General features: G+C 39.9%; 1 protein-coding gene across 1 annotated transcript in view; it reads right to left on the bottom strand.

Moving 5' to 3' along the window:
* LOC126176828 (nucleolar protein 11) overlaps positions 1-24,207 on the bottom strand; it is an 85,480-nt gene that overhangs the window by 56,732 nt on the left and 4,541 nt on the right. The window contains exons 2-3 of the mRNA XM_049924011.1: positions 1,101-1,265; positions 782-1,000 (exon numbers count right to left, since the gene is read on the bottom strand). Coding sequence (XP_049779968.1) covers positions 782-1,000; positions 1,101-1,265 — 384 coding nt within the window. The remainder of the gene's footprint in view (positions 1-781; positions 1,001-1,100; positions 1,266-24,207) is intronic.

Raw genomic sequence — 24,207 nt, 5'->3', positions numbered from 1 at the left:
CTGGATCTGGAGTGTGACAAATACTCACTAGTTACAGTCCTTTGTGAAATCTTTCGGAGTGTTCATCATGACTTACTGAAATATCAACATGCAATGCCTAGAAAGTTTACTTTACCTCTCCTTTGGATTTCTGAGAAGGTACATTGCTCTTCCTTCTGTTATTTGATGAACTAAGAAACTGGCCTTGCTGCTGCTGCTAATAAACAAGTTCTTTTTCCACTTCTGATGTTGCTGCATTTAATCAGTGTGTCACTTACTTCTGACTTATTCTTCTTCTGTATTATGATTTTAGTTTCAGTGGTGGGCACAAGAAAACCAGAAATCTATAACTTAGAACTCCAGAAACATAGAATGCCACACACTGGCAAATCATGATTTTTTCAAGTATTTCCTGATTATATTTTTTTGACTAGGGTTACTTTCTTACCTGGCCTTATTTTAGGTGTGTGCAACAGTAGTTTTGTAAAATTCAGAAGTGCATGTCAGATTTCCTAGTTCTAGCCAAAGGCACAAAGTATTCAAACAACACATGGGAAAAAAGGTTCAGATTCCACAATATCTAATCCACTCTAATAACACACAACAGTTAAAATGCTACATTTCACTTCAGATCAGTGCTGAAATGAACTAATAAGTTATATTTTTTGCCACATCTGTAATAGTTAACCTTAGTTTCCCAAAATCGTAACACCAGCATCCCATCCTTTTTTGTACAAGGAGACTATTTTGTTCTAAGTATCAATCACACTTCAAATTAACTATGTTACTATGACTGTCATACCTTTGAGTCACGTGCTAAAAAAGTGACGTAATTTCTTCCTTCAGAGGATATAATATAGGAATCTTCAATTTCTTCGTCTGATGCCAAAACTGGCTTTTGGGTGTCTTCTTTCCTTTTTTGCAAAACAGCATCTAATGGTAACACACGACCATTTTTGAAAAGAACAATGGGAGGTTTTTCTTCAGAAGATGACAAAATGCAGTTTATGGGTTCCTGAAACTAAGTTGAAAAACATTTAAACATTAGTGTTTTATACCTTACACTTACAGTATTATTAAAATGAGTACCAAATTAAGGAAAGAAATTTTAATGACCCTACCTTTATTTTATTTGCTTTATCCAACCTGTCATCATTCTCTGTCCATGTCCGGATTTGGTTATAGTGGAACACACCCACATACTGTTTGTTTGCTTTGTCGTATATTACTGGTGAAGTCAGTCTGCTTTTTGTGCTCCAGCTACCAATCTGCTTCTGATCTTGCAACTGCAAAAGAACATCAGTCATAAAAAGTAACCATTGTAGCAGTAACAGTAGGAAGAGCAATAATGCTGACAGTAGTGGCCAATTTATTTTTTAACTCATGTTGGAAGTATCATTATGATTATATGTTGTTACATGTAGAAAAATATCTGAAAAACATGTCATACTTGTTCAGTCTCAATGATTAATGAAACAAATCAAATGCGTGAAACCAACTGACAAAATACATCTTTTATTTCATAGTTCGTTAGATGAGCTACGAATTCTGATTCAAAGAAGTGGTGCCATCCCCCACCCCCCCCTTGCTGTTATAAACACATGCTGACATGCTGAGTTAGTCTTTCATGTTAGTCCTATTAGTTGATTTCTACTTCTTAGTGTTTCGAACGGGCCTACTTTGGACCACGCTTGTTCAACTGTTGGGCTTTAATATTTACCCAGTACTGTCACATCCACTGCCGATGTAACTCCTTCCTTTCTCCTGGTCAGGGAGTACCATTCCTTCGGCTTTTCCTGAAATGCTCGGGCTTTCTTCAGGGTACGTCTCACAGACTACCTGTTCTTGAGATCAGTTATTCCCAATTCTTTAACGTCCTTTTCAGTTTCTGTCAGCCGAGTGGTGTGAACCTTCTTGTTTTGCCAGAAGGTGAACAGACGGTCGGTCAATTTGTTTGGAGGCAATCTTGCAAAATGACTATAGAGAGCTACCCTTCTTTTTCTAGCACAGTCACAGACCCTCTCAATACGTTCATAGAGCTCTCAGTTATGTCACCTTCTGAATTCCCATCTTCTTCTACTGGGCCTAGGATCTTCCTGAAGATTCTCCTCTCTCTCTGACTTCCAACTTCTCCATCAGACCTCTCCAGTTCATGGAAAGACATTCCATGGCATACAGGGCTTCTGGTCATATGGCTGATGTGTAGTGCTTAAGTTTCAGGTTGCATGAGGCATTTTTTGTTGTAGGTTTTATTAGTCAGTCGATAGGCTGGTTCCAACTTGTTGACTCTCATGGATAATGTTTTTCCTGATAGGTTGGGTTCAATGCATTTGCAGAGGTACTTAAACTTCTCAGTCCTTTGATGTTTCCCTGGTCTAGTAACATCTCTTTGTTAGCTTCTTTGATGTTAGCGAAGAACTCTGTTTTCACCAGCGACACTTGAACACCCACTTTGGCTGCCTGTTTTCTGAGGCAGTTTACCTGCATTGTTGCCATTTCAAGAGAATCAACAGTCAGTGCCATGTCATCTGCAAAAGCCAGGCAATCTACAATCATCCCTTAGTTCTTACAGCCCAGGTAGACACCACTCTGAGAACCCAAATTGGTCAGTTCCTTGCACCATACTCTCACAACCTTTTCAAGGTTGATTTATTATATGCAGAAAGTCACAAAAATACGAAGTGGTAGCATGGAGTTGGGTGTCCTTACGATGCCTGAGGCTTTTATATGCCTACCTTCCACCTATCTTTTATAATTCTCCCTTCAAGCATTATTCTTAGCTTTTAGAACCAAGTAATCCCTTCCCAATGGGTAATACTTTACAGAAGTATATTACAGTGGTTGCCTGTTTGCATGTTAATGTGTCACCTGATCGAGTTCTGACCAACCAGCCCATCCTCTCCAACTTCCATTAACAATTTCGTCTTCTTTGCCCTATATAAACCTGTGGTTCCAAAAGATAGCATTACTGGTTTTTGTTTATTTTTTTATGTATTTTTATGTGCTGTACTGGGCACTGCACCTTCTGAAGGTAAGAACAGATCAGGGCATCTTTCTCGTGTATGAACCAAGGTGGTTCTTATCCTCCTTTAATCTAGTATGTGTAGCAAATTTCTCATTGGAATTTCCCTTTTATACTGTGATTATTTTATTTCTCTTTCAAATTCATAATCTGGAAAAATAAAACATTTAATCTCTGCCAGTATACCAATTTGTTAACTTTGGTTTATGATCCTATTGTAAGCCTGGACTATTAGCCATGGCACTTTCCTTTAAGGGAAGCTGTAACTATGAGGCCACACCTTCGAGATGAGCAGTCAGTCACAAATTGGTCAGCACTCAGCTGGGACGCTCACCTGTAATTGCTTTTCTCGAAATTTCCATTTCACGGCTGTAGGTAGTACATCTGAAATGTAGGTTTTAGCTTGTAACTAAAGAAGAGAAAAGAGGTTGGCTATTGAAAAATATCATCTAGCATGCTTCTTACAAGGGGAGGGCATGAATTGGGAAACTCAGATTGGAATGAGGCTTGGTTGGCTTGTAGTTACCTAAAGGGTGTTATCCTGCAAGCAGTGATAAAACACACTGACCAGCCAAAACAATTTCAAAATTTCACCCACACTTTATACAGGGTGTACCACTTATCTTGACCACCCTAAATAACTGTTTGTCCAGATGCAAATTACAAAATGTTTCAAGCAAATGTTCTTTAGCCATCAGGGGGACATCAATCAGCACGATTGCCTTCATTGTAGCTTTGTTATTAACAAAGATATGAACAGCGGTATGACTTGTTTAAATGGCACCTTGTATTTTTTTATTCAGTAATTCATTTCCTCTCTTAAAGAACTATTAAAAAATGTTTTACTTTGGATTCCATGCTACAGCCAACTCTCCCACGTCATCCCCTACTAACAGCACATCTATATCAACAGCTTCAGTCCTAATACTGATTTGCTGCAGCTCACCACATGCAAGCATCTTCTTCTCCAAGTAACTACAGCAACCAACATACATTTGAACCTGCTTACTGTATTCATCCGTTGGTCTCCCTCTACCATTTTATTCCTCACACTTGCCTCCAATACTAAAATGATTCCTTGATGTCTCAGAAAGTGCAGTATTAACTGATCCTTTTTTTTACTCAAGTTGTGCCATAAATTTTTTTCTCCCCAATTTTTTCCATACTTCTACGTTAGTTACACAATCTGGATGTGGGAACAATTTTCTGACAAAGGTGGGTTGGACATGCACATCAGAAGAAGGCACTGGTGAGAATAAAATATCTTTTTAATAATTTCTTTACTAATACATCCACCATGTGACTGGTCGGAAGTGGCTGTGGATAGGCATGAGAGCAAATAATTCTTTAATTGACCGCGCCAATTCATACAGCCATTCAACTGTATTTCTGTGTACACCTAATATTTATTCTGGCACTGTAGTGGCAGGCAACACAGCACGGTATACAGTGCACACATGCTGCTACGGAGACAGCATACTGAGCTGGCATCTCTGGTATGCTGGCATTGGACTGACAGCAGTGGTCCAGCTCCATTTGTGGCTTTCTGCAGTGTGGAAGATTGCAATGTACCAGCGGTGTGGCAAATGGTGTTGCCAAAGTGTTGGCTGGCCAGACTTGGCAGAAAGGTGAAGGTTACTCGTTCGCAGCCTGGCTGTGGCAGTGGTGATGGCGGCAAGTCTGGTTGACACAGAGTGGGCATCACATTACACTCTGATGGATTGGTTTGGCCGTACTTAAATGCTGCTACAGCTCACTGACTTTGCGGGAGTTAGTGTCTTGTGCCAAATTATCTGGAATGGATGCAATGACTGGCTATCATAATTGGCAGTATGTCAATCTACAGTTCTTCTTAGAGTCCGATCTGGATTTGTCACATTGATGGCTGTGACACAGAAGCAGCAGAAGTCCTCTCACGTCATGGGTTGCTAGCACCCAAGTATTCCATCGCTGGCTTCAAGTACCATTTAACTTCTCTTTTCAAACATTACTCTCCAAATACCTTAAAAAGATTGTAGGCTTAAATTTATATTAAATGCTGACCAATTCCTCCTTTTCAGAACTGCTTTTCTTTGCTATAGCCAGTCTGAATTTTATATCCTATCTACTTTGGCTATAATGTTACTGCACAAATAGCATTTCCAAATCTAATTCCATCATCATTGTCTGATTTACAAGGGACATCCAGAAAGTAAAGAACATTTTTCAATAGCAAGATATTCTTTAAAAATAACAAAGAAACTGGATGTACATGTTTTGGCAAATACTTTATTTAATTTTCCACATAGTTGCCTTGCGCAGCAGAATTTCTCATGCAGCTAGGCTTTTGTCTGCTGGGCAGTATGTGAACATGCATGGTCATGCGACAGAAGAGTTCTACATAAGAGCTTGCTTCTTTGGTGGTTGTGGATTGCCCAAGAAAGACATTCATGGGTAGCACATTATGCATCACTGTTGACTGTTGGGTTGCAAGGAAATTGATGAGTACGGCCACTTCACTGTCCCAGAATACAGACGCCATCGGTTATTGAATTGATGCAGTTTGTTTGAACTTGTGTGGTTTCTGAAGCAGTTGAGGATGATGCCAACCTATAGACTGTCACTTCACTGTAGCAATGTAAAGGGAAACCTGTGTTTCATCTCCTGTAACAATGTAGTCAGTGAATGATTTGCCATCCATTTAACAATGCTCCATGAACACTAATGCAGCACCCTTTCTCACAGCTTTCTGGTCATCCATGAGTGTGTGTGGCACTCGCCGTGTGTAGGCTTTGTGGTACGCTAAGTGCTGAGTGACTATTTCATGCACTACTGAATGACACCCCTCCTGACATTGACCATGCACAATGCTTATCATGAATTTTCGATTCTCTACAATGATGCTATCTATCTTCTGTCTGAGTGCACCTGTTATAAGATGGAAGGTTGCCTTGATCTCTCTTTGTCATGAACATCTGTTCTCCCATTCTTAAACATTAAAGCACACAGGCTGCATTTGTTACACCTTTGCCACAAATGGTAAAAAGTCTGTGGTGGATGTCACAAGGTATGTTAAGCCCAATTGACAGAAGGAAAGAGAGCTAAGAAGAAGGACTTCCTCATGGAGAAAGAGCCACTAAATATGGCACAGAGACAAAGGAGGTCCTAAACTAAAGATTAAATGTCTTTCAACACATTGCTACGATGAATAAAAAGTAAACTGCAGCTTGTAACCCCGGAAATGCATATCCTCCTATTTCCATCTATTTTACTATGAATTCTTTCCTTATTTTGTTACCTGAAGATATGACATTTCTGTGTCTTTATATATTGTAATTGTTTTACTATTTATGCATTTATGTCGATGTATAATTGGTTTGTTTTGTAAATATTATTTGTATTTTTACGCTGGGTCTGGCCTAGGGAAAACTATGCTATCGAACGACTACATCGATAGGTCGTGTGGAGAACCAAAGTGTTAAGGATCTTTGGTAGTGTTAACACTGTTGCGTGGAGTGCGGGCAGAGCAGAGGGAGTCTGGCTGGAGTAGTGCAGTGGAGCAGGTGTGTTGTGCGACGCTCCTGCGACTTGCCGCGCTTTCGGGTTTGGCAGCATGTAATTGCGCTCGAATTGCTATGATAGTTTCTGACACGGTGTCGCGGACGGGAAGCATTAACTGGCGCACATCAAGAGCCCGTTTCGCCTGGTGACCGTGTCAAGAAGGAGGCGCGCCAACATCCAGCTTCTGCAACAGCGACGGCCGACAATGAGTGACTGTCGCCACCTCCTCGACCGACGGCTTCAAACTTTCGATCAACCAACAAGGAAGACTGGAAGCACGTAAAGTTTTAGAACTGTATGGCAGACCTCAGCTTTTAAAACTGTTGCATCACAAAAATACAGCAACTTAGCATGAACCTTTGTTGCTCATTGTCCCAATTGCATTATCAAGCAGTGTCCCTTCCTTTTCCGGAATGAACCAGAGTGTCGTTGAAATTCAAACGCCAGCATTAAAATAATATCATTCCATTTCACTGCTTTAATTTCAAAGTTCAGTTAAAATATTCATAGCTGGCTACAATATTTAGATTACACAAGCACAAATTAAGAGTGCGAGTTTTGTTACCATATTTTAGCCTACCTGTGACTGCAGCTCATCTTGGTATGTACTAAATTTTACTATTGTTAATTGTTCAGAATCATTTAATTCAAGTTCAAAGTTAAATCTCTTATTTCTAAATTGCTTAGATTCAAGTAGCTTTTGAAATGATTGTTGAGGTAGCCCAAGACTAACCTTATTTTACTGAATTTCGTAGTGCTTCAGAAACAAATCTCGTTATTAATTCCAGTCACTAAATTAACTTTCAATTTTCCAGTTTTAATTAATTCTTTTGCTAAATTAAGTCGGAATGTAGCGAAATTTATTACTTCTGACAAACTTTCAGTTTTCACACAACAGTTGCCACGCTTTTAGTGCTAATTATATGTGCAATAACCTTTCTTTTTCAGTTATTATAGTAGTTGTCCATAGGACTGGCGACCGTAATTTTCCCCAAATCTCAAATATCTAATTAATGCCAATTAATTGTTAACGTGACTACCGCACATTTACTTTCTTTATTAATTTTACCCTTTTCTCAAAATTAATTTCCACCAATTTCATTTGCATTTTTCCTTTCATTTAGATGTAACCCTTTCCTCCCTCTTTACAGACAGATTAACTTCGGTGACAATTGCTTTTCCCAAATTCCCATTAGGTACACGCGGTTTAATTTTTCACTGTCATTAAGGTCGATAAGTGAGGGGGAGGTTACAAGCTGACAGCCTGCAGGTTGTTCGCTAAAACAGCCAATAACTCAGATGGCAGACAGACACTAGAACTTAAGTGTTTAAAAAAAGGCATTTGGTTAGGAAATGGCAAACCATGAAAGGTTGACGATGACAAGCACATAGACATGGTGTATCACCACCTAACAAATGACAATGGCTATAATGACAATGTCCAATACACAACCTAGCTAAAATGATCTCTTTGTGGCGAGAGGGCCAAGAGGACATCAGCCAAGTCATTCGGAAAATAATACCATGGGGAGAAGGTGGCAATCAATTGCATTCATGAGCATCCCTACCACAAGTAACACTTTTGGCCATGTTTTGGCAGGACATGAAACTGTGGTTGTAATGTTAACACTGGTAGTAATGCATTGGGTTTGGAATGTTAGGTCAGACCATGATGACTTCATAGCCTGCTTCGATCTTTAATAGAAGCACAACAATATCAAACATGGGAAAAGAAGTGCATGTAGATACTAAGGTTACATCAACCGCTTTCATTGCCCAATGGACTGCAGTGATACCCTGATCAGAAAGGCAAGTTTGAATTTCTCCCTCAGTCTGACCATTGAGCAGTAGAGTGTAAATAGCACCACATGAAGAATTCAGTGTTCGATGGGCCTCGACATGAACGGGATAGCCATGGAGGTACATAGCTGCAAGCAGTTGTTGGGCTTAAAAACCACAATTGGTCTCCAAAAGCAAAGCTCCAGTATGGAAACGAGAGCAGTATTTCACAGGGCCTGTAAATGCATCATTACCTTTCTGAATAATAAACAGATTAATCATAGTACAGGACTGATCTCCATCAGTATTTTATAACATGAGGAACCGAGGTGCAGTTGAGAGAGTATCTGAATCTTTAGCATCATGCCATTTACATTAGTAGACACAGAATGAGATGAAGATTATTGGCTCACTGAAGAATTCCTCCGTGATTGCCAGTGTCCCTGACAGTGCACTCCTTCCTCCAAGAGGGACTTGCCTGCCTTAGGTGATCGTTCATGCCCTGGATCACACCTCCTGACTCCTGACATGGGGGATGTATTGCCAATTTGAGAAGGTAACAGATGAAGCAATCACTACTACCTGGGCCTGGCCTGTACCAGGGGGTATATGCGAAACCTACCTTTCAACCCAGAGCTGGAAATAACATGTTACCCAGTAAGCTGTTAAGCATCAAACATGTGGGCCGGCCTTCAGGAGCACACAGCAAGGAAAAAGAAACAGAGAGGAACTGCAAACACCAAAGTAGAGGAAGGGTAGGAGATGGAGAACAATGAAAGAAAGCATGACAGTAAATAACAGATGAGGGTATGTTCTGATGTCAAGCTATTAAAATCTCAGAACACATTCCCAACAATATCCCAGACGTGTTACCCCAAGGAAGGGGGAAAAGAAGAGCAGAAGGATACACACACAGCACGAAAAGAGAAGAGCTGCTGCAAAGGCTGGGCCCCATGGTAGCCAAGCACGAATTTACCAAAGAGTGGTGAGGTCCCCAGGTGGCGAGCAAGGATAATGGAATGCAGTTGAGTTAAAATCAGATGATGCTGAGAGAATTAGATTAGGAAATGAGACACTTAAAGTAGTTGACAAGTTTTGCTATTTGGGTAGCAAAATAACTAAAGATGGTTGAAGTAGAGAGGATATAAAACAGACAGGCATTGGCAAGAAAAACATTTCTGAAGAGCAGAAATTTGTTAACATCAAATACACACCTAACAAGGGAACATCCCCATCGCACCCCCCTCAGATTTAGTTATAAGTTGGCACAGTGGATAGGCCTTGAAAAACTGAACACAGATTGATCGAGAAAACAGGAAGAAGTTGCGTGGAACTATGAAAAAATAAGCAAAATATATAAACTGGGTCGTCCATGTGTAAGATAAGCAATATTAAGGGCAATGTGAGGCGAGGAGCTTCGTGGTCCCGTGGTTAGCGTGAGCAGCTGCGGAACGAAAGGTCCTTGGTTCAAATCTTCCCTCGACCGAAAATTTTAACTTTTTATTTTCAGTTTATGTGAAAAACTCTTATGTTTTCATCACTTTTTTTGGAGTGATTATTATATCCACAAGAAAACCTAAATCGGGCAAGGTAGAAGAAACTTTTCACCCATTCGCCAACTGTACTAGTTGGGTGGGTCGACAACATATTCCTGTCATGTGACGCACATGCTGTTACCAGTGTCGTATACAAAATATCAGACGTGTTTTCCTGTGGAGGAATCGGTTGACCTATGACCTTGCGATCAAATGTTTTCGGTTCCCATTGGAGAGGCACGTCCTTTCGTCAACTAATCACACGGTTTTGCGGTGCGGTCGCAAAACACAGACACTAAACTTATTACAGTGAACAGAGACGTCAATGAACGAACGGACAGATCATAACTTTGCGAAAATAAAGAAAGCAAAATTTTCAGTGGAGGGCAGATTTGAACCAAGGACCTCTCGTTCCGCAGCTGTTCACGCTAACCATGGGACCACGGCGCTCCTCGCCTCACATTGACCTTAATATTGCCTATCTTACGCATGGACGACCCAGTTTGTATATTTTGCTTATTTTTTCATAGTTCCACACAACTTCTTCCTGTTTTCTCGATTGATCTGTGTTCAGTTTTTCAAGGTCTATCCATTGTGCCAACTTATAACTAAATCTGAGGGGGGTGCGATGGGGATGTTCCCTTGTAAGTGTTAAGAAGTCTTTTCCGAAGGTTTTTGACTGGAGTGTAGCCATGTATGGAAGTGAAACATGGACAATAAACAGTCCAGACAAGAAGAGAATTGAAGCTTTTAAAATGTGGTGCTACAGAAGAATGCTGAAGATTAGATGGGTAGATCACATAACTAATGAGGAGGTACTGAATGGAACTGGGGAGGACACATTCTCAGACATCAAGTGATAACTAATTTAGTATTGGAAATGGCTCAAATGGCTCTGAGCACTATGGGTAGAGGTCTGCGTGGATGCGGATATCCATGGATATATCTGCGGTATTTGTTACTTGGCGGATAAAATCGCGACTGGCATGGATATCCACAGGTCATCTGCGGATAATGAGCAAGGCATCTGCCCAGTACGTATGTTGCAATGTTAGTTGAAAACTTCAAGTCTGTTGACATTCTTGGAATCTTGCATGGCCCGGGTAGAGCGGATATCTGTTGTCCTGAGCCCCTGGTTACAACTGATGTAGCTGTACCCAAGAGACCTGCGCCTAATACGTTTCCGCGACTGTGTCTTTTGTGTGGCCTGTGAAGTGCTCTCTGGGCGGCAAACTTGCCCAGTGTCTACTAGACAGGTGCCCGTTGCAATTTATCGCTGCCTTCAGTTAGCGCTTTGTAGTGACCGAGTGACAACGTGCATCGTAGCAAATATCAGTGAGAGTTCTTTCTTCAAATGAACACAATATCGATGGATACAATATCGTGTAAGGTGAAAAAAAGGTGATTTTACATTAGTGAAGGAAAACAAATTGAAATCACCAATTTGGAAAAAATTCGGATACGTATTTGACGGCAACGAAAAGATAAAAGATATAGTGGCTTATTTTGCATGTAAAAAAGTATATTTCTGCACTGGACATAAAAGTGGAACTTCAAATTTGCTAAAACATTTGTGTGAGGTTGGACAAAGTAGCGTAATTACTTATTTAAATACCAAGAAAGACGTGAAAGTTCCTGAAGTTCCGCCAAATTTGAAGACAGCCGCAACAGAAAAACTTTTCAATCTTGTCAGCAAAGACATTTTACCATTCAAAGTTGCATGTGGATGTGGGTTTCTCGAGACGGCACAGTTTCTTATTGATGTGGGGGCCAAGTACGGTGCAGTGAGTGCTAAGGAACTGCTAACTCATCCAATGACCATATCCAGAAATTTGAAGGAAACGGCAGATCGTCTGCGTGAAACTGTCTCTCCAGAAGTGAAGAATATATTCAGAGATGTAGGTGGAGCACTAACTGTCAATTTAAGGACTGATTTGTACCGTAAAATAAACTATATGGGAGTGACTGCGCATTATGTTAATTATGAAGAAGAGAAACTTGAGGATCGAGTGTTGTGCACCAGAAGTTTTGAGAGTGAGATTAAAAGAACAGGAGAAACATTAAACTTGAATTAATTAAGATACTATGGTCATTCGATTTATTCAGTGCTGTGAATAACATTGTGTTCGTTATGGATAGAGGTCCAAATATTGTGGCAGCACTTCGCCAATACAAGAGGCTCTCGTGTTCAGCACACATTCTTAATACTGTGCTGGAGCACACGACTCGAGGAGACGCGAATGATGAGAAGAGTTACATGCAGCGACTAATAAATTCCTGTTGAGCTGTCACAACTTTCTTTAAAAGGTCTAGTCTTCAGAATCACCTTCAGAAGCCACTGAAAACAGATATAGACACACGATGGAACAGTAAATTGGATATGTTTGAGTCTATTAATTCACAATGGTTTGAAGTTCTGTCAATTTTGTCAGAGAAAAATCAAGATAATTTGATTGATTCTATAGACAAGAGGATGTTGGAAGATATAATAACCTTTCTGACACCATTTAAAATAGCTTCTTGTGATCTCGAAGCCTCCAAAACCCCTACGCTTGATTTGTGTGTGTTGCGGAAGTTAAAACTTCTCTCCTTCCTTGAAAAAAATGATGGCGACAGCCCATTTCTGATAGATTTAAAGAGTACAGCCAAATATATTTTAATCAGCAAATGGGATATAACAGTAACCCATAAACTTGCAACGTTTTTGAATCCAAAATATAAAAACCTAAAATTTCTGAGCAGTGCCGAAAAAGATGAAGTTGTAAAGGAAGCAAAAAATTGTCTACAGTTAAAAGATAAGGAGGAAACAACATCTAGGGGAAAAAAGGTCTCACATACTTTTTAATGAATTTGAAGATTCCTCAGAAGATGAATCAACGAGAGATCCTGACTTTGCGTCAGATGAAATTCTCAGATATAAGAATGATAAAGTCCAATTTTCAGAAGCCATCGACCTGATAGCTTGGTAGCACTGGCGTGAAAATGTCTATCCACATCTTTCCAACCTTGCATACTTCGTGCACTGCATTCCAGTGTCCAGTGCGCCATCTGAGAGAAGCTTTTCTACTGCGGGACAAATAACGCACGGCCGAGACACGTCTTTCAAGCCACAGATGATTGATGACATCATGTTCCTACATAGTAATTTTCCAAAGTAAAAAGGTACTTGTACAGCTTCTCTTACTTCACTGTATTTTTTGGGCTTATCTGAATTAGTGAATTAGTTACAAATTTTTTTTCATCTGATTCTTTCTTTTACAGAATTTGAATCAGAAGCAAGCAGAAGATGAAAATATTTAATCTGAAGCCTGTGAGTTTTTATTGTAATATTTATAGTAAAGAATTTCCTTGACATATTGTTAGTATTTTTACTATTCCCAACAAGAACATTTAAGTAGCATTAGGTAAAAGAAAGAAATATTTAACAAGCAATTTGTTTTGTTGTAATTTTCCTATTAAACAGCTCAATTTCAAGTTTTTACTCTTCGCAACAAGAAAATTCAACAGCTAACACGTCAATATTATTAAACTAGGTAATTATGATCTCATAAGTGCCTACCTAAATTTTAGCGTGCACTACAGCAACATTTGCAGCCGCCGAGCATTGTTGCTCTTTGTGAACAGTGAAACAGCCCGGCCGGAGCGGTGGCACGACGGGCCTTGTAATTAATTACAAGTGGGACTTCAAACTACAGCTCACGACCACCAACAAGCTGTGACTGCGATAACCCGTGAAAGATTATTCTGATCACATTGAAAATTTACAAAATATTCAAATCATCCAAAATAATAATGTGTCTTTTAATTTACCAGCCAATTAGTAAAGATAAGGGCTGAAATTCGTAACAAAATTGAACATTTTAACTGTAACTCTGTATTGCTTAACAGGGAACAGTGCCTAACATTTGAAGTTATGGGACAGTGGTTTTTATATAGACATCTTGAAATCGTTTGCAGTTCCATTAAACTCTGAAAAAAAATTATTTTTTAACATTGAAAGTATTAACTGCGAAATCTACTGCAAATTTTGTCTTAGTAATTTAGACCATAGACCAATGTTGAGGATGTTTTAAAGTGTGAAAAACTTTGTTTAGTTGAGAATGAAACAGACATTTCATTTATCACTAGGTCTTAATTCAATAAATCAGCCAAAAGGTAAGGTTCGAGATTTCAATCGTATTTTTTAGCTAAAGCTAAATCGACTCCTAATTTCTATAAACACTGATTTTGTTGTCACTCTTCAGAAGACGAGTTATTTCTTACAGACAATGTCAATTATTGCTGGCAGTTTAACTTTTTCACAGGTGCGTGCAGTGTAGGCCTAATACCGTAAATATTCACCTGGAAATGATGAGGACTGAACGCGTAAGCTATAATATAATCATCAGCTGACATGAATGGCTTCAAAATTTGACACAGCCAAGAAGTGAGTACAAAAAAGCTGTCGGTAAATGATGCAATGTGCTAGTAACAGTTTAAAACCATCGTCATTTTCAGCTGCCTTGGCACAAGAGCAGCGAAATATAATTGTTTCTATAAACGTATTTTCATCATTTAATACTATTACATTGAATTTTATTTTTTTAAATAGCATTTCCAATCTCACGAGATCTGGGCCGCTACTGTGTGCTTTCCTGTTTGGAATGGTCTGCTTTAGAGTAGGTATAGAGCATTTCCTGTGATTTAAGAAATCAAAAGTAGTTAAGTTGTCGCAGAAATGGCACCCTAACAATAACTATGCCATTACATACCATAATTCTAAGTACTACTGTCTGTTACTATTAATTACTCATTCAAAACTTAAATATATGCGGATAAGGAACTTGCGGATGTGGATTAATTGCTGCAGATGCAGTTGCGGATTAGGACCTTGCGGAAGCGGGTTGCACTTTTCTTATCCGCACAGACCTCTAACTATGGGACTTAACATCTGACGTTATCAGTCTCCTAGAACTTAGAACTACTTAACCCTAACCAACCTAAGGACATCACACACATCCATGCCTGAGGCAGGATTCGAATCTGCGACCGTAACAGTCGCGCAGTTACAGACTGAAGTGCCTAGAACTGCTCAGCCACTGTGGCCCGCTAGTATTGGAGAGAAGTGCGGGAGGAAAAATTGGAGAGGGAGACCAAGAGATGAATACAGTAAGCAGATTCAGAAGGGTGTAGACTCCAATAGCTATCTGGAGATAAGTAGGCTTGCACAGGATAAAATAGTATGGAGAACTGCATCAAACCAATATTTGGACAGCAGACCACCACAGCTACCACAGCAGCAGCAGCTGCAGCAGCAGCAGCAGCAGCAACAACAACAACAACATGCTGTTCATAATAGCTCAGCTGCATTCCTTTATTCTTCCTTTATTACCACTATTTGATTCTGTGTTTATAACCCTGCACTCACCTGGTCAGAAGTCTTGTTCATTCTGCCACTGAATTTCAATAATTCCCAATACATCTAATGTCAACCTATCCATTACCTTTTTAAGTTCTCTGACCCACCTGCCCAATTAATGGATATGATATTCCACACTTTGGCCCACAGAAAGCCAGTTTTGTTTTTCCTGATGACAAAATTCTCCTTAGAAAGTGGCACCTGATAATCTGATGGGTAACTATTTTACCTCTGGACTATTTTACTCACGAGGATCCCATCATCTTTTAGCCACAGTCTCAGGAAAAATAAAAGCTGTAGTTTTCCCTTGCTCTCGCCGTTTGCAGCATCAGTACAGCAAGATCACGTTACTTGATATACCAGTCCGGATTAATGAATCACCCAGACTGTTGTCCTGAAACTACCAAAAAGGCTGCTGCCCCCTTCAGGAACCACAAGTTTGCCTGACCTCTCTACAGACACTCATACACTGTGGTTGCACTTACAATACAGCTGTATGTATCACTGAGGCATTCAAGCCATCCCCCATCTCAGCAAGGTCCAAGTGGGTAGGAGTGCAGAGGTGGGGGAGGGGGGAGTGCAGAGGTGGGAGGGGGGTGCCGATATGCAGAGGGGGAGGGGGAGGGGAGAAGAATTATTTCAATTAAAAAGGAAAACTAGCTCATATTTTATAATATTAGGTTCGATATCTTTCCATCACCAAGTGATCTTCCACTGGCTCTAAATGACAATAAACTGAGAAAAATAACAAGTAAGAAAAAAAATGTTTTCAATGCTCTGATATCTCATTACGACCCCCCCCCCCCCCCCCCCAACCATTTCTAACTTCAATCAGAATGCAGACTTATACATTGGAGAACAATCTTCCAATAATGTCAATTTTCTTTCACTGTACAGCATTCACACACAAGGCAGCATAACATTCTTCTATATGTTACTGTGCTGCCTGCTGTCAAGAGTTCCCTCAAATCTGTGAAGTACTTCTGCTCCTCTCGCAGAAATCAAATCCCATTAGGAAATTAAGAGCTGCCCACTTTGTTTTATCATTGCTACATATTCTTCACAATGTTGAGGCCCTTGCAGTCTATAAACCACACTTGAATCATTGCTGTTCGTGGATATTACCTTCTCATCAGTGCCATGGTCAGATGCACCTCTGCGAATGCCATCTGGTATACACATTTTCCTAGCTAACTTCCTGTTCCACGACTGATCTCTGCAGGCGTAGTCCAGCTTCCCTCAGCCTTCAGCAAACTGTGTCATTGGAACTGGGGAAGTTGGTCTCTTGCCGCAAAATGCTTTGCGTTTAGGAAGGAAAGCTGTCATCTGTTATCCACAAACACTCTGTTCTCTGTTGTGTGCTCAACCTGTTCCTGTCTGTGGCAAGAACTCTATTGGTAGTGCCTCTTTCAACATAATTCCTTCACTATGTCTCTACAAACATAAATGGTACACCACGCCTCCAGCTGGCATCTCTACTCGAAAATCCACCATCTTCAATCAGAGCAAAGACTCATCTCAAAGAAAATGTTTCCAGTAAACCACTGCAACTGACTGCATGCAATGTGATTTCTGCTTGCCAGTCGTATACTGATGCCTGGGAAGGAAATAAACATATGTCTGTCAAAAGGAGCACCAGTAGTGACTAACTGAAGGAAAATCTTCCTGAAACTTTTTGCTGCTTCAAATGTACCTGTAAGGTGAAGTGGCAAGGTGCACTCGTACTAGTTATATCCTTACTCATTCACTGTTGGTCGAACTAATCTGCGATTAATTTATATGGGAAAATGTAAACAATGTTTGTAAACACTTAGGTACAATAACTATTAGCTGTAGCCATACAAATCTGTAACATTTCATACACCAAACTGAAAATGTTTGATTCTTTTTAAGAATAGCTCGCCAAAAATTGTTTTTGTGGTTGGAAATAAGGCACCACTTGTTTCACTACCTTAACTATTTGGCAAAAAATACTTTAATTATAGTAAAGTCAGTATGTAGTAAATATGTAAATACTCAGGCTACAGTGCAACCACTCCTTGGTGTGGTAGGAGAAGTAACAGATGAACTGGGAGCACTTGTGGTGGTTGGCAAGTCCAATGAGGGTTGAGGTTACTACGGAGCACCAAATTAAATGGATTTGTTAGTAGCTGTTTAAGGTTCTGGAGAAATTAGCAAAGAACCAGTTTGCAAAAGCTTTCACCAGATAATCAGAACCAGACAGATGGCCAAAAATGTTGGTTTGATAGAAAGGATTATGTCACACCACTCGAAAACAGATTGGTGAATAATCACAGATGTGCCACAGTGTATTTGAAAATCTGATCTGGAATAGTAAATCACATCTGTATTGCTGTAATCTTACATCCATCCTTACACACCGGGTGCTGGTAGGCTAAGAGGCAGCATAATATTGGGAGTCAATGCCAACATGGTCACGGGTATGGGACAGGTTGGAGTACAGGATGTAGTATTCTTTACAGCAAGTATAAATCCAGGAGGGTAGGGCAATGGATATGGAGAGGTAGGATAAGTCACTGGAGATGCTTAATGGTGGAGATGACATAGCGGATAATAAACTGCAGACGATTATCCACCAGTACAGAGCTGCACTCAGTTACTCACCAAACTAAATTACATTTGATGCCAATGTTTGTGGGTTTCAGAAAACATGCAAAAGCTTTATAGAGCTGAAAAGGATGATGGAGTAAGATGACAAGTTTTGGGAGGGATTGTGAATTGCAGTAGGTTTTGCTGATCACGCTAGCTTCCAGATACAGAAACAGTGATACAATGGTTTCCATTGTGGAACTCTTATAAGGAGGCTTTTTAAGAGGTAATCACTGTACTCTATATCATCAAAAAGGTGTTACCTACATCTGCAATAATAAGATTAAGTTAGGGTTAATGCTGAGACTGAAGATGTTATTTATTCAATACTCGCAAACCTTGGATTTCTGGGTAGAGAATGGTGTGCTCCATTATCTCTGGACTCCATACATTCTATAAAACACAGTATGACCATCAACCAGCAGGCAAATTGCTTAAATAGCCAGTGCCATTATGTTCCTAGAGACGATTCAACAACACAACTGCAGAACAGTCCACTAAAAACCATAAACGCAACATGTTCTTCCCAAACCCAACCTCCCCTAAACCACACCAACCCATCAGCTACTACTCATCCTGAACACAATACCCAAATAAAAAAGAATTCACATCTTCTACATGAAAAAACAACAAGTAGCAACAATAATATGTCACCAACACAAACTCTCGAATGGCCAGCCTCGAATTCTCACATAAGAGAACTCCTCCGGATAGAATGCCACAAGCTGTACCACCAGCAATCCCACAATCCCACATACTGTATACTGATTCCTGCTCCGAGATGCATACCTTCTCCACAAACAAAGCGCTTTGCATACTTGCAATAGGACCCAACAACAGTAGGAACTTAATCATACTCAAAATGTCAGTCCAGTGAATAGTTCATTGTTAATAAGGTTTCTATTAGCTGATTCTCTGTATTAGTGTGTATCTTGCCTAGTTCCTACACTCCTGAAGGTTCTTCTTGGTTATGGAATGTGTGGAACATAATGAATGAAATTTTTACTTATTTGAAACTGCACTGTCTGAGTCTTTATGGTATTAAGACTAATATTGTTTGCTCTGAACTGGCCTATTAAGGCCTACAAAACCAATAGCTATTGAAATTCATATAATGTACCAAGAGAAAAGGAGAAAATATAAAAATGCAACAAATGAAGCCACAAAAAATGAGCTTGACAGAAAAAGTGAATTGGGAAAGCAATAACAGCTAGGGGAGAAATGCAAGAAGGCTGTAGCAGCATGCATGACTATGGGAAAGTTAAATGCCACCTATAGGAACATCATAGAGATCTTTGGAGAAAAGAGAAGCAGCTGCATGAATATCAAGAGGTCCGATAGCAAGCCAGTACTATACTCTGATTGAAATTAGTTTCTGATTGATGCTTCAGACAGATAACTGGTAGGGGACAACTGCCAGCCAATCGTAGCTCTTTCTCTATCACCACATGATCGCTGTTTTGGCTATTTTATAGGTACATGCAGCACTTTGTAGAGCATAGCCGGCTGCACACTGGCACCACTGCCCCAACCACTGCAATCTGTCAATCACAAAGTAATTTTAATCAGAGTATAAGCAAAGAAAGGGGGAGCTGAAAGATGGAAGAAATATATGAAAGGGCTGTGGAAGATGAAAAGAACCTGAAGACAGTATTATACAAAAGGAGGAGGAATTCAATGAACATGAGGTAGGGGATATGATACTGTGAAAAGAAACTGACAGAGCACTGAAAGACCTAAACTGTAACAATGCCCCTGGAACAGATGACATTCCCTGATAATTACTGAGATCCTTGGAAGAATATGCCACGAGAAAACTGTTCCACCTGGTATGAAAGACATATAAAGGCAACCTGCCACTTCAAGAAGTATGTAAGAAGGCTGGTGCAGATAGGTGTGAGTATTACCAAACTATGAACTAAATAAGTCATGTTTGCAAAATACTGGCAAATTATTGACAGAAGAACAGAAAAGTGGTAAAACGGATTCTGGTGAATTGTAGGAAAACGAAAGGCAATACTGACCCTTCAACTTATCTTAGAAGATAGGTTGCAGAAAAACAAACCTATCTTTATTATGAGAAGGAAAGTTGCAACTCACCATATAGCGGAGATGCTGAGTCGCAGATAGGCACAACAAAAAGACTCTCATAATTATAGCTTTCGGCCATTAAGACCTTCATCAGCAATAGACAGACAAAAGTGCACGCACGCGCACGCTGCTCACACACACGACTGCAGTCTCAGTCAACTGAAACCACCAGAATAGCGTGGAGAGCTGCATCAAATGAGTCTTCGGATGTAAGAGAACCACCCATCACCGTGATTTAACTCCAGTCAGAATTTTGTTGGTAGGGTTGTATACAGCTTCATATGTGTACAGAATCCTTTACATATAAACCAAAATGAGAGGTCATTAACAAGGTCTGCATTCTTTAAATGATTACTATGAAAAATTCTGGAATGCAGCCTTGTGTGGTTAACTGACTGTAAATGAAGTTAAAGAGTGGTACCATCATGGCAGCATAACATTTTAATACTCTGTTGATAACACCATCACAGACACAACAAAAACTTTTCTTTAGGAACCTAGAGAGATATATATCAATCAGTTTTTACCAATAGCCTGTTGCAAATGTATACAATGTCTGTTTTGAAAAATGTTAAGGACCTGCCTTTGATAAATTACTATTAAGTATATTTTTTTCTGGCACTGGGAGGCCAAATAAATCGAAAGAAGAGGAGTCATTCCATGTCAAGTCAACCCAGCTGCCAACTTGACCATCTCCAGGCCCCCAAAGTTCCAAAAATGTGTGCAAAATTCGAAAAACACTGCTCACAAAAATGACTGTAATTTCTGTTTTAACAGAGACAGAATCATGGATCACATAATTTTGGAAATGGCTAAGAAAAGACTGCAAATTATATACAACTTGGCCATGTTCAAACAATCCACATAACTAAGGTCAGTGACCTTGAATATCTCAAAACGTATCACCTTCAAAATTTCTGAGAAAGATATATTTGCTTCTTGATTGTTACACAAAACATAATGAAAAATCAAGTTGGGATGTCATCTGGATTAGGAGATGTGAGTTAATATCTAAAGCTATGTGACACAATAAAGCAACAGAAATTTAATGCAAACTGAAACAAAATGTCATAAGTACTGAAAAACATGTTAACTTTTCAAAGATGGTGTAATAGCAATGCACAGTACGGAAGCAATATGAACAGCCCAAATGCAAGTATTTGTAATACGCAAGGTAACAGCACGATCTCTGACCTTCAATGACACAAAACATGATACAACCATCCTAGACAAATGTATGATATGCATGGAAAAAAAAGAAAAAACATTCAAATATCACAACCAAATGCAATGGCAAATGCATCATCAGTAGTTACCTAGCCTCAACACTGGGAAGCAAGATATAACACTTTCTGAGCATCTTCTGGTGAAAGGGCATACATGTGACATGTTGCTGTACTCCCATCAACCTTTGTAAAAATGTCTATCTTGTCCACAGTAAAGACGTCAGGTTTCTTGGGGTACACAATGAAGGTGAAGGGCCATGGCGATGTAGGGAGCTTTTGTAACCCCACTGGTATATTCATTAACATTCAAAACACATCCAAGCCAGCAGCAACCTTCGTACATACATACAGGGTATGAGTATTGTTGGGTCTGTGTTAGATACTCATTTTTGATGTATGGTGAATTGGAGAAAACATTCATTTGGATTTTGTTATGGCCAGTGGAAATAATGCAGTGCAACTAGTGGGTGCCAAGAATAGTGCAAATCTGGGCTAATGACTCTTGAAAGAGAGGAGCTTCCTCATCATATTCCCTGTTAGTTTTATTATGAAAGTGATACACTGTAACGTTCTTGGAGCACCATTCAATAAGCTACCTGGGTGTCATCATCTGAGAGGTGTAGATGCACTGCAGACTGGTATGGGAAGCAAGTCTCTCAGTGGTACCCCAACACCAACACATGGTCCTCTGCCATATGTTGTGGCAAGGAAATAAGACTCTCAACAGACACCGAAATCACTCTGATGAAAATATACGTTAAGCAATGGCATTGTAAAAGATGAACACACACAACACTGTAATGTTTAAAGCATTCTGATTTGCTAACAAATGAAATGTGATCAACTGCATAGGTCTCTGGATGTCATATTAAACAACAAATGGATGAATAGAGGTCTGTGCACTGTTCCACTGAACCCCCTTAAACCTCATCCTGCACGACAAATGTATAATTCTCTGCAAAATCAGAAACAACAATGTATTCATTGTCACAAGTGTCCCTTTCAGATTGAAAAGACTGTTGGACAGCTACGAAGCTGCAGGAGCTTTTTTGAATTCTTCAATGGGGTTTCCCAAGAAACCTTCCACAAAACAGACATGTTTGGAGAGATGTTTTGTCTGTAGGTGTCCAAAGTTTGTATGTTATTTCATCAGTTCCATTTTCAACAAACAAGTCCTCTAGGGTATATAATGAAAGATTGTGCACCTGGGCAGTTCTCACATTTTGACATATAACATTTTGGCTGTGCAGGATTACAAATGCTCTCGGAAAGACAGTGTTTGTATGCGTTAAGGTGATAGTTGTCATCATCTGTTCTCTCTTTCAATCTGTAACCTTCCAACATGAGCTTCACATTTTCATAAATACTGCAAACACACACACTGTGGGTACTGGTTGCACCAGCCAGAACACCATTCTTGGGTCGTAACTGGCAAACTTTGGATAATGCTACTTTCAGCTTTATCTCGGGATGGCCTGATAAAAATCATTAGGTTTTTCTATACCAGTCATTTTTGTTTATGAACCCTGGAACCATTTCCCTTGACAGAAAAAAAATCCTTCTTCTCGGGCACATAGCGGCCTAAATCCACTCTGTTGTAAAATTCTATGTGAAAGTCCACAAAATGTTCACTTACGTCTTGGATTAGGAGTTCCTAAGATACTACATTCTTTGACCAATTATTAAATAGTTTGAGGCTTCAAATTCATTTTCAATCATTCGGATGCTCCCACTTTTCAGAAGAAACATCAATATTTGGTTCTTCTCACCGTTTGCAGTGCTATTACTAAATTATTCTTTCAATTGCTTTATACATTGAAGCACCAATGAAACTGGCATAGGCATGCATATTCAAATACAGATATATGTAAACAGGCAGAATAAGGCGCTGTGGTTGGCAACGCCTATATACAGCAACAAGTGTCTGACGCAGTTGGTACATCGGTTCCTGCTGCTACAATGGCAGGTTATCAAGATTTAAGTTAATTTGAACATGGTGTCATAATTGGCGCATGAGGTAGTGATGAAGTGGGGATTTTCCCATTTCACGAGTGTACCGTGATTATCAGGAATCCGGCAAAACCTCAAATCTTCGACATCACTGTGGCTGGTAAAAGATCCTGCAAGAACAGGACCAACAATGACTGAAGAAAATCATTCAGTATGACAGAAGTGCAACCTTTCCACAAATTGCTGTAGATTTCAATGCTGAACCATCAGCTAGGGGCAGAGTGTGAACCATTCAACAAAACATCATCGATATGGACTTTCAGAGCCGAAGACCCACTCATGTACGACCGCATGACACAAAGCTTTACATCTCATCTGGGTCCGTCAACACCAACATTGGACTGTTGATGACTCGAAACATGTTGCCTAGTCAGACTAGTCTCATTTCAAATTGTATACAGCGGATGGATGTGTATGGGTATGGAGACAACCTCATGAATCCATGGACCCTGCATGTCAGCAGGGGACTATTCAAGATGGTGGAGCTCTGTAATGGTGTGGGGCGTGTGCAGTTGGGGTGATATGGGATCCTTGATACGTCTAGATATGACTCTGACAGGTGACATTTACATAATGGTTGGCATCCTGCCTGATCACTCACATCCACTCACGTCCATTGTGCATTCCAATGGATTTGGGCAATTCCAGCAACACAATGGGACACCCCACTCGTCCAGAATTGCTTCAGAATGACTCCAAGAACACTGTTCTGAGTTTAAACACTTCTGCTGGCTACCAATCTCCCCCGACATGAACATTATTGAGAATATCTGTGATGTCTTGCAACGTTCTGTTCAGAAGACATCTCCATCCCCTCATACTCTTACAGATTTATGGACAGCCCTGCAGGATTCATGGTGTCAGTTCCCTCCAGCACTACTTCAGACATTAGTCGAGTCCATGCCATGTCATGTTGCGGCACTTCTGTGTGCTCACTGGGGTCCTACACAAGATTAGGTAGGTGTACCAGTTTCTTTACCTCTTCAATGGGATTTCAGATTCCATAATTGTTTCACC

This window comes from Schistocerca cancellata, chromosome 3 (genome assembly GCF_023864275.1).
Source record: "Schistocerca cancellata isolate TAMUIC-IGC-003103 chromosome 3, iqSchCanc2.1, whole genome shotgun sequence".
Lineage (NCBI taxonomy): Eukaryota > Metazoa > Arthropoda > Insecta > Orthoptera > Acrididae > Schistocerca > Schistocerca cancellata.
Note: the sequence above shows the minus strand (reverse complement) of the source record. Positions and strands in the feature narration are given on the sequence as shown.